The following is a 12,039-nucleotide window of genomic DNA, read 5'->3' on the forward strand; positions in this document are numbered from 1 at the left end:
GATCCCACAAGTCGCGCAGCACGGCCAAAAAAAAGTTTTTTTTTTAAATTTTTAAAACAAATACTGATACGGTTGAGGTTTAGACTCAAAACACTCAGTGGCCCCCATAGCCTTCCCTGACCAGAGCCTGTAAACCCCCTAGCATATTCTTGTCAAATTACACTTCCCACCACAATTTAAATATTGGTTTGTAAATTCATGATATTCTCACAGTTCACCTATATTAATCTAAATACAAATTTTGAGAAAAAGAAAAATCATTGAAATGGGCAGAGAATTCCCCAAATAGGCAGTGTATAGATTCTATACTGTCAAGGGTCTAGAGGGACACTATACAAATGATCACATCAGTTTTCTGGGCCTTTAAGAGAGACAGTGATTGGGTAGGAAAAGCACTGAATGAGCAGTAGTTAAGAGTTCAGTATCTCACTCTAGCTGTACCACTTTTCAAGTCATGAAATTTTCAGAACGTCATTTAACTTTCTTGAGCTTTGGCTTCCTTATCTATAAGGATAAGATTGGGTTACTCACCCAATGTGTCTATGGTATGAGAATCCAAGGTAAATTGCTATACAAATAAGGTGGTTATCATTACACTACATCAATTACTACAATGCCTGCTAGGATATCAAAGATCAGTGTTAGCAAAGATCAGATGGCAAATGCTACAAACTAGTATTATTTTTAAAACTTTTCATTTTCCATGTTATATCTTCTTTACCTGAACACATATAACTAATGTTCATTTACAGCACTCTAGAGAGAGCTGATCTTGCGTTTTCATAATAATAGCTACCACTTATTAGGAGCTTACTAAATGCCAGGCACTTTACAGACCCTCATCTCACTTAACCCTCAGCCTGACTCCAAGAGGTAAGTATTATTATTCCTATTCTAGAGATGAGGGAACTAAGGCTTAGACATTTTAAGTAACTCGCCTGAGATCATACAGCTAGCAAGTGGTAGAGCCAGGATGCAACTTCAACAAACTGTTGGAGCTTAGCCATTACATACATACGTACATATGTACTACAACTGCTCCAAAGTCTGCTGATCTGCAACACAGTTACCAGTGCTAATATGCTTACCTGCTGGCCATCCTCTCTGCTTTTCCTCGGATAGGCTCTTCTTCAGCCTCAACAAAGAACCTGCTCTGGTCTGTTCTACAGAAATGACATCTGCAGCGGCATTCAGCACTTCAAACATAGAGAAGAAGCCATACTGCACATACTGGAATGATCGTCCAAATCGCTTGGCAAATGCGTTTTCAAAATCAGAAAGGAGAACAGGAGATAACGCCAAGAGGTCTTTCAACTCACTCTTCACGACAGCTGGAAGAATAGGGGGCACCCTTCCTCGGTAAGGTACTTGCCGTTGAGAGCTGGGCCCAGAGCAAACACTGGCCCTTCCCCTCCGCACGGAGTTTCGAAACTTATGGTTGCCCCTCTGTTTTGCAACTAAACTTGCTATTCCTTTGGTGGATTCATCTGGAATGGCTAAGGAGGTGTGAAAAAAAAAATCATATTTAGGTGAAAACTTCCTTCCTTCTTTATTCTTTGCATCTGTGGTTATATAATTTTTAACTCTCCAAGGAGTTGTGTATATAGGTGACATGATAAACACGAACCCTTGGTTGCTCCATTTCTTGCATTTTAGACAACAGCTTGTTAGCTTCTCTATTACAGGATGAAGAGAGAACAGTAAAACCCAATTCATTATCACTGCTGCTAATTAACTCCTGAAAGATCTGAAACCCTGGAGATGAACACTAAACTTCCCTACAATTATGTTTCTGTGCTTCGTGAAATTTTAAACGTGATTTCATATTTGAAGTCCCACTGTTAAGTTTCTCCTGACTTAAGGTGCAATAATATTAAATCACAGGCACAATGTAGTTTTTGTGAATGCACAGTATTCTGGGGAAGGTTTCTTGGTTGTGCTAAAGCTCTAACTCTGTCCACAACCTCTAAGGTGCCTATGATCTCTCTTCTCTCTCACAAAAGTAAAATCCCCTGCCGGGGATGCAGGATACTTGCAGAGCTAGAACAATTCTTTACTAAGTGATTATTATTAACAAAGTTCATAGACCTTCAAGTCTTAAACCTACCTTTCAGTATTACAGTACCGTCCCCACAGGGGCAGACACTGACAACATCAGGCATATCCAACACCAGCTCCATGGTGGACCGATACCCAAGGATTCGGAGTGGTAAATGGTTGCCAACCATCAAAAGGTACTCCTTTTCCAACTGCTGTGGGGTCAAACCATCTTTGGTGGAAATGAGAAGTGACCTTATTTCCTTCCTCAGGCATTCCTGTTTACGCTCTTGTTCAGACATTGTGCCCTACAAGACTTAAGACAGAAACACTGCTCATGAGGAAAAGCAGGCAAACCCAAGATGGAGAAATAAATAAGAAGTCTAAAATGGCCAATAGTGGAATACAGACAACTGAGATGCGACTTCTACAGGTGATGAGGCAGAAGCAGTACCAAGAGGGTGCTCTGAAACTTCGTTTAGCAAAGCCCCCATACAATTCAGTCTTTATCCCAACCTGTGTTGATTAACCTGTGTGCATCGCAAGAAATCCCTGCCACGGCCTAGTGTGTGAGAAGTCCGAGTTCCTGGCTCGTTTTTCGGTGAAGCGTTAACTCGGATTGCTCGGCGGGGTCTCACTCTACACTGCAAACTTCGTATCAGATAAACTTTTCGTCCACTCTTTGGGAACCAGGGCTGGGAAGGAGGCAAACGCAACACCCCTTTCCCAGCGCGAGGACAGGGCTCCGCGTAAAGACGCTCGCACCAGCATACTTTCTCCACCCCAAACCCATGCGGAGGATCCCCTCGTCCCCTTCCAAGTCAACGACCTCATCGTTGCCCACCCCCTCCCTACTTCGCTCGGGCGAGGGGTGGAGGTGGGGGAGGGGGGCCCCTGCGGGGGGAGGGGGGCCCCTGCCCCGCCCCCAACGTCTCTCAAGGGCGCCGGCAAAATGAGGGCTTGTCCTTCCGCCTGCCCCGGGGACTGCCCACGACCCAGGGTAAAAGAGGCAGGCCGGAGGAAAGCAGGCGAAGCGTCCCTCACCCTGGAGCTGGCGCCGGCGCTGCCGTCGTGGGCCTCACAAAGTCAAAGGCGCTCCCCTAACTTGCGGCCACGGAAGAGGAGCTGCGAAGCGGGCTGCGCGCCTGCGCACCTGTGCCGGAGGGCCTGCGCGGTGCTCCCACGGCGCCGCGTTCCGGCCCTGAGGGCGCGCTGCAGGTGGGACGGTCGGGAAGGTCCTGGCTGCTCCGGAGTCTAGCCTGGGTTCCGCCCCAGTCCTGGGGCCGCTTGGCCGGGCTCCCAGGCAGCGTAGGTGGCCTTCTGGGATGGCGGGCGCCTGCCTCTTGGCGACGTGCTTGGAAGACACGCGGTGCGGCAGCGAGCAAGAACCCCTCCAACCACCTCCCGGCCAGGGTCAGGGAGGGTCAGTCCCGCCCTACGGATGGGCAGCCCGAGAAGGAGGCTGCGAGGTTCTTAGCCTTGGTGTGCCTCTCATTCACCCGTGGAGCTTATTTAAGGAAGAAAAATGATGCCCAGGTCTGATCAGCAGAAATTCTGATTCAGCAGGTCTAGGTCTATTGGGGAAATTTTAGGCAATTCTGGTGCTTGGTGGAGAATCACTGCTGAGCTAGATAGATGCAACTTAGGCTCCCGGAAGAGAGGAATGGGTGAGGCGAGGAGGGCTTCTTGAATGACTGGAGAACATTCCAGGTGCCCCTGGAGATGAAAGAGCTGGGAAACTAAAGAAGAGGATGTATTTGAGCAAATAACCTGGGGGTGTATTTATTGAATAGGTGGAAAAAGCCAGATTTATAAGGTGCTAGAAAACCAGAAAACAGTATATAAGAGGTGTAGACTAGAGAGGCATAGTATGAAGACTTTTACCTTAAAATATACAATCCAATTAAAGGAACAAGACAAACCAAAAGATAACCAAGGAATTCGAATCAAGAGGGAAATCAGAGCACACGCATCTACTTTATCTTCCATCTAAAATCCCATGACATTAAAAAAAAAAACAAAAACAAAAACAAAACCTCTAAGGAAGAAAATGGTCCATCAATGAACTAGGAATATTTTGTAATCTCTGAAAGACAGAAAAGATTTATGGGCTGGTTTATAGCAGAACGGACAGGGCTAAATAGCACAAATTAACAAAAAGGAAAATGATGAGACATGAAGAATGGATCCAGCCAGATGTTCCAACATCTGAATGACAAATGTTACAGAAACAACAGAATGGTGGTGAGGGTTGGACGTTTTAAAAGAAGAAAATGTCTCAGATTTGAAGAAAAACACAAATTTTCAGATTAAATGGGCCCTCTGAGTCCTTAGGATAACTAATGAAACTAAGATCCCAGCCTAGACAAAACCTAGGAGAAAAAGAAGAGCTTTTATGTAGAAATAGGTTACCTATAAAGCAATGGAAATTAGACTGCCATTGGATTTCTCAATGGAACAATATCTTCAAAGCTGAAACTGGAATTCTTTACCAGCCAAATCAGCATTTAAGTGGAGGAAAAGACATTTCAGACACGCAAAAATTCTGAAAGTTTATCATCTCGCTAAACAACTTGAGAATGACTCCAGCAAAATGAACAATGAAATGAAAAACGACATCCCAGATTCTCATCCCCAATTATCTAAGATAATAGGTAACACATATGGAACACTTACTACATGCTCTTTGCATAGATTATCAAATTTTCTTCCCGATTACTCTGAGAAAGGTACAGTTATGATCCCCACTTTAAAGTGAAGAAACTGATAGAAATGAACAAGGATATAAGAGTGATAGGCAATAAAAACAAAACTTTTGATTGAATATAGAAAGTTATTGGTGAGTAATGTAAAAAAAAGGATTTTTTACAAAGATATGCTGGAGCTAAATCCCAGATCAATAACTGCTGAGTGTCAGGGGCTGAGTTTCTTCAATAAGGAGACCCCATTTGGAAGAGTAGCTACAATTGGAATCATCACTTGCTTGGGTTTACAATAATGCAGTCATTCTCTGAGACCTGTCAGACTTCTGTGATGGCTAAACTGGGAAGTGAATGGGGATGAGGTGGGAATCATCACCCTAGCATCTTTCACGCCTTCGATGGTGACACTCACCTCTGGAATTCTCCAGGTATGTGGTAATGCTTTTGATCTACTATTTTGGCACTCCACTTGGCATTTTCTTCCAGAGTAGCCCTTACTCAATGAGTGAATGTGCCCATGTAGGAATTCTGTCAGTTGCTAAGATTACCTATTCCAGCTATTCACTTGGCAAGTAGGGTACTAACCACGGGATGAATTCACAGTCCCACTAGCCCTGCCCAAAGGTGAACTTGGACCAGAATTTAATTCATTTATCACCTAATCCCTATAAGCTCAGAATGCTGACAGCAAACAGTGATGTTTGTGTTTGTTTGAAATTAGTGATAGTTACTGAAAAGTTTAGTTCCTCCTTTTCTCCAGAACAGTTATCCATAAGGGACTGCAAAACCTTTGGGGAAAGGCTGGAGAAAAGGTTTGCAGTCCTTAGGTACAGTGTTTCAGCAGCATCCTTCTTTAAGAATATTTAGGCTACACTCAAGATGCTCTGGGTCTGGGATCTGATTTAGTTCTTGGAATAGGATTGACAAGTCATGTCGCTCACTCATGAGGGGCCTCTGTTCACAAAGACCGAGAATTGTGTTTTGTTGGTTTGTTTGCTTTTGTAGTTACACAAATCAAAAAGACTAGTGTGGGGCTTCCCTGGTGGCGCAGTGGTTGAGAATCTGCCTGCCAATGCAGGGGACAAGGGTTCGAGCCCTGGTCTGGGAAGATCCCACATGCCGCGGAGCAACTGGGCCCGTGAGCCACAATTACTGAGCCTGCGCGTCTGGAGCCGGTGCTCCGCAACAAGAGGCCACGACAGGGAAAGGCCCGCGCACCGCGATGAAGAGTGGCCCCCGCTCGCCACAACTAGAGAAAGCCCTCACACAGAAACAAAGACCCAACACAGCCAAAAATAAATAAATAAAAAAATTAATTAATTAATTAATTAAAATTAAAAAAAGACTTAGTGAGTCCTTTGTTGAGTTCATTCCCTGGGATCCTACAATTAATTACCACAACCAGAGAGCTCTGTGAATCAGGCCAACGTGTTTGCCATCCTGCAGCCTATTATGATGACCAGAGCCCACTTTTCTTCTGGTAATTAACTGTCTCCATCTGGTCTCCTCCCATCCCTGCTTGTATCTGGGAGTATATTTCCATTGCAGCTGCTCCTACCAGCATTCCTGCCTTAGAAAACAGCCAGTAACGAGTTTCTGTGTTGTGTGTGTGTTTTAAGCTTCTGAAGCTTTAATATATGCCTCATGACAAGTATGAGAGAATCTTTTGAAAACACAGTGAAGGAGTAGGTGAGTTAGAAGCTCATAATAGAACTTATACAGCATTCCTACCTCCCACAGTTTTTAAACATTATGCCCAATTTGGGGCCATTTGATGTCACTGTTCAATTCTATTTCCCACAGCAATTACTCTAAGCTTTTGACATCCCTATTAAACTTTTTTTTTTTAATTTATTTATTTTTGGCTGCGTTGGGTCTTCGTTGCTGCGCGTGGGCTTTTCTCTAGTTGTGGCCAGTGGGGGCTACTCTTCATTGCGGTGCGCGGGTTTCTCATTGCGGTGGCTTCTCGTTGCAGAGCACGGGCTCTATGCACACAGGCTCAGTAGTTGTGGCACACGGGCCTAGTTGCTCCGCGGCATGTGGGATCTTCCTGGACCAGGGCTCGAACCCGTGTCTCCTGCATTGGCAGGCGGATTCTTAACCACTGTGCCACCAGGTAAGTCCCCTATTAAACTTTTTACACACTCCTGCCTCACCACTAGAAAGTGACTTTGCTCCGACTTCCAGAGACACACAGAAAGAGAAAGGGAGAGAGACAGAGAAATACTTTCTTTCAGCCATTCCTTCATGGCCAAATCCTTGAATAAACTGTCCACACTCATTTTTTCCCACTTTTTCATCCACCATTCCCTACTCAATCCAAAGCAATCAGCCTACTATCCTGAACATCTTAAGTTAGTTTTACCAAAATCATCAATGACAAATCTTCTGACAAATCTTAAAGGCTTTTCAATCTTTTCATCTTAGATGATTTCTGCTGTTTACTCCTGGTGTCCCCTCCCTTTCTGAAAATCTCTCCTCTGTGGGTGTCTCTGATGCTGCTGCACTGAGCTTGGCACCTAAGAGCCTTCTGCTCTTATTTCCTATTTCTGTTATTCCATTGAATGTCCATGCACACCAAGGTCTGTCCTTGGCCCTTCTCCTTTTTACTCTTTCCCCTCTTCCTGAGCGAGCTTTTTCACCCTCATGGCTTCAGCTTTGTCTGATGCCTTCCAAAACACATGTTCTTTCAAGCAACAAATATCTTTTAGTTCCCCCTATGTGCCAGGCACTGTTCTAGAATATGGAACTACAAGAGCAAGACAAAGTGTCTGTTCTCCTGGACCTTACTAAGGACAAACAAAAAGCAGATAAATATATATAATGTCAAGTAATGATAACTGCTCTCAAGGAAAATAAACCAGGCTAAGAGGGAGTGAGAAGGGGCTGCTTTAAATGGAGTATTTAGAAGACACTTTGTTTAACCTCTATGAGAGTGATTCTCGACTTGTGGTTCCAGAGCAGTAGAATAACCTAGGAACTAGTTAGAAATAACAATTATCAGACCCCATGCCAGACTTGCTCAACCAGAACCTGGGAGGAAGCGGGTAGAAGGAGCCCAGCAATATGTTTTCATAAGCCCTCCAGGTGATTTTGATGCCCTCTAACGTGAGAATCGGAGCTCCTCCTGCTTCATGCACCATGAATAGATTACAGGTGCGGTCTAATAGACTGATTTTTCTCAGCCCATAAGGGTAGCTTGAGGGTTCGGGGAAAAGGAGGTGCTGGGGACCCTCCAGTCAAAAGTAACCTCCACCCACACTTTTCAGAAGGCAACCAAGTGAGGTCAGCTGGCATGCCCACGGGCCTCCAGCGAGCCATTTGATACTCACTGAATTTGCTGCGGGAAGCTGGGCGCTGCCAGGCGTCTACTTCTGCCTCCAGGACCGCCCCTGAGAATCCTCGGGGGAAGTTCCCGTCCGGGTGCGCACGGAGGCTGCGCAGCCGCAGGCGAGGCCCAGGGAGGGCGGGGGAGGGAGCGGGGTTCCTGCGCGGCGCGCTTCCGGCGCCTACAGCCGCTTCTGTACCTGAAGTTTCATCGTTATTTTGAAATACTCGTTAGGAGAAAGTTTGACTGGATTTGAAATCCACTTGTACCATCAAAGGAAATACCAAAATTACATTTGTTGATGAAAGAAGATATTCAATTCTTTGTTCAACTGGTGTAAATTAAGTGTTGTAAAAATGGTTTTTACAAGTTTTTAATCATTTCACAGTATATATATACACCTTAAATATGTGCAGTTTTTACTGCGATAAAGCTGGAAAATCAATGACTAAATAAATAAATTTAAAACAAAACTGTGTGAACACGTTTCTCATCCACGGTAACAAAAATATTGAAAGCTTATCAAAAAGCCGTGATTAGAATTTCATGTAGGCGTTTGATCTGATGGAAGGCCTAGTTCTTGAAGCCCATCTGAGGATCACCTGGCTACCTCTTAATATGGCTCAAACTGGGTCTCCTTTGACTCCACCCAGGTAGAATTACTTACCCCCTCCTCTGTGTCCTCCTGGTAACATGCAGATCTGTGGTTCTCAGCCCCGAGCAGTTTTGCCCCCATGGGACACCGGGCAATGTCTGGAGACACTTTTGGTCACTGCAGCTGTTGGGGAGGTGCTACTGGCATCTAGTAGTTGGTAGAGGCCAGGGATGCTGCTAAAGATCTTACAATGTACAGGAAAGCCCCCTACAACAAAGAATTATCTGGTCCCAAATGTCAACAGTGCTGAAGTGGAGAGACCCTGCTATAGATCCTTCTGTCATAACATACACTTTAACACATCTATGTGTTTACATATCTGTTTCTTCCTGTTAGACTCTAAGTTCCTCAAGGGCATGTCTTACCTTTACATCCTCAGAGGTGAGCAGTGCTAAACGTATAGTAGGTGCTCACTATGTATCTGTGGAATGAATTAATGAGAGAGGAGTCAAGTCAGTCTTATCTGCACCTAACAAGTGGACAACTGCATCTCCAGGCAAAGAAGGCCAGAACATAAAACGCTTGAGAGCAGTATAATTAGGGGAAGTGGGTCTGACAGAGATGCCTGCAGTTATGACCAACTGCTCAACCTCTAAAGGTCAAAATCTCTTAAGTCTTCTATCCCCTCACCATCCTCCCCCCACCCCTTCATAACCCCATGTGGTCACCAAATTCTGCTGATATTCTACCTCAGAAATATTTCCTGAATCTAACCCATCCCCATTGCCAAAGTCAGCTCTCATCAGCGTCACTTTCCTAGACCACTGCTGTGCCCTCCTGGTTGGTTTCTCTGCCATCTGCAAGTTGAGAAAGTCAAATTTAACTCCCTGTAGTTTCTTCCAGCTTTAAAATGATAAGATTTGCAATTTCATCTAGTGATAATGAATTCCAGTTTTTCCATTACATAAGTCATATAAATCAATATTCACTCTTCATTATGGATATAAAATTTCAAACCACTAAATGAGAATAAGTATATTAATTTAGAAAGCCTTGAAATCTTTCATGACCTTTGTTTTAGAAACAAACTCATAGCCAGCAACTTTAATTGGTCCTCCCCCTCTCCTAGTAACTCCGTTCCCACAGATGTCAGCCTCGCAACAAACCCAAACAAGGACTAAAGCGTTAAGAGTTTAAAGATGTGTACATTAATATTTTCAGCAAAGGGATGACCAACACTTTCAATTAAAAAGGAATCTAAAAGAAAACAGCAACATCATTTTAAGAGTAGATGAGGCCAGCCAGCTAGAGACTCATGCTGCTGCCTCAGCACTCCCCAACTCCTCCACCTTCGAGATGCTGTGTTGACTTTTTTTTTGAATTTTTGAATTTTATTTTATTTATTTTTTTATACAGCAGGTTCTTATTAGTCATCAATTTTATACACATCAGTGTATACATGTCAATCCCAATCGCCCAATTCAGCGCACCACCATTGTGTTGACTTTTTTAACATGGAATGTTACACATTTTCTCTGATATTGTCATTGTCATTCATAATCCCAACAGACTTGTGTTATAAGTAAGTGCTTGTGTTACTGTTATAAATGGATATAGAAAATGAAGTAGTGATGATATAACAGCAAAGGAGACTGAGAACAAGTACCCAACATGGGCTCCAACACCAAAGCATGGCTTTTTCTCATCAATTATTTTCCTACAAGAAATCCCTCTATCTTATTGGGAGACAGGGTACAGCTTTGAGAATGTCATTTGGCCAACTATTCTGCCAATTCTTGGATCAAAAATTGAGGTACAATTTTAGTTTAAGAGTCTATAGCTAGGACTCTAGATCAAATTAATTCATAACAGAATCAAAGGCTGAGAAAAAAGAAATCAATAAATGCTACAGTTTCATGCTTTTCCAAATAGAGAAATCTTTTCAGGATGATTAAAAAAACTAATTATGTTAAATATCAACTATTAATTTTGAGTGAATACTAAATAATCATTGATACTTTTCCCCCTGTGGGCCAAATGCAGCTTCAGAATTTTTTTCAGTGTAGTGTTCTGGGCAGGAACTATTAATTGAGTCAGGCACTTGAGAGGAAACATTTGTTCTCCCTATGTAGCCCACACAAATAATCAGGTTTAGAGAGTAAAAAACAGATCTATTTAAGTTACTTTATTACTAATCTTTTAATTACTTTATTCCCAGTGACCTAGCATGGCATATATGGAAGAAAGTAGTGGAATGGTTTTTCCAGAGCCAATTTGAGTTACTTCAGGTCCTCATTCTTTAATAAAACTTTTTGAGAGGAGAAAAAGCTATCACTATGTGAACTCAATAAATACTGAAAAATTTAAAGTAAGTGAACAATACAATAATGTGATCTGAGCTATCTGAGTAGAGTCATAAATCTCTAGTTTGAATGGTTGTCTAGACCAACCTAGCATTCAGTGAGAAATTATTAATAGAGAATAAAAAAGAAATAGATCTATTCAATGTTTCAATTTCCTCAGATGCAGGTGGGGCAGCTACCCCAGTTTGCTGCTGGATGGAGCATGGCCAGTGAACCTTAAAAAAGCAAAACTCCTGCCTTCATCAAAGAAGCATGGGAACAGGGCCTAGCCAAGGACAAAAGGGTTCCTTTCCTAAAACAGAAGTTAAATCAGATCCCTTCCCTTCTGATTCTTCAAGAAGTAACATCATCAACAGGCTTAAGCATTAGTAAAAATAATAATAAATTAGTAAAAATAAAGAAATATACATAAGAGAGAGAGAAGAGGTCTGGAGAGAGAGAGAGAGAGAAAGAGTTCTGGGAGAATTTTCCTCTCCTTCCCCCTTTTAAAATGTAAATGTTCCCAGAAGTAGTCAGTCAACACCTTTACCAGTGAAAATCTCAGCAGAAAGAGTAGGGCCAGGATATAAAATAAATTAGGAGAAAGAGGAAAGGTAACCTTGGGAAGATCTTAGGGGGAAGAGGGAGTTGCTTGGGGAGAAGTTTCTAATTTTACCTTAAAGTTACCCTAACTGGACGACCTTTTCTTTCCCGTAAGCTCTCTAGTCTTAAGCGAGGACCACATACCCCATTCTATACGATATTTACAAACCATAAAGCAAAGTGCCATCACACCTTCAGCGGTTTGCGGGCCTCCGTAGTATTTCAGCTCAAATTTTCGTCTCTAGAAACACATTTTAAAACGCCATAAACTGGCACATGAGTTTTCACAAAAACTCACTGTTGAAGGTGGCACCAAGTCTCAGGGGTGGCGCGCCCTGTCCACAGCTCCCCTGAGAAACAGCTGTCGGGTTTCACCCCGAGCAGAGCCCCGCCCGCCCACCGCCCAGGTCCCGCCCCCGCCCAAGGTCATTA

General features: G+C 43.3%; 1 protein-coding gene across 8 annotated transcripts in view; it reads right to left on the bottom strand.

Annotated features, from left to right (window-relative positions):
* The window catches only part of TDRD5 (tudor domain containing 5), a 108,571-nt gene extending 96,562 nt beyond the window's left edge, over positions 1-12,009 (bottom strand). For 3 of the 8 annotated variants that reach the window (XM_082465216.1, XM_082465215.1, XM_082465213.1), the window contains exons 1-3: positions 3,082-12,009; positions 2,108-2,353; positions 1,089-1,496 (exon numbers count right to left, since the gene is read on the bottom strand). In XM_082465216.1, the coding sequence (XP_082321342.1) occupies positions 1,089-1,496; positions 2,108-2,339 (640 nt within the window). In that variant the 5' untranslated portion in view covers positions 2,340-2,353; positions 3,082-12,009. The remainder of the gene's footprint in view (positions 1-1,088; positions 1,497-2,107; positions 2,354-3,081) is intronic. The other 5 variants (XM_082465211.1, XM_082465210.1, XM_082465214.1 and 2 more) reach the window with 5 other exon arrangements.
* Between the last annotated feature and the right edge of the window lie 30 nt (positions 12,010-12,039).

The sequence above is a fragment of the Balaenoptera physalus genome (assembly GCF_965194825.1).
Source record: "Balaenoptera physalus genome assembly, chromosome: 1".
Classification (NCBI taxonomy): Eukaryota; Metazoa; Chordata; class Mammalia; order Artiodactyla; family Balaenopteridae; genus Balaenoptera; species Balaenoptera physalus.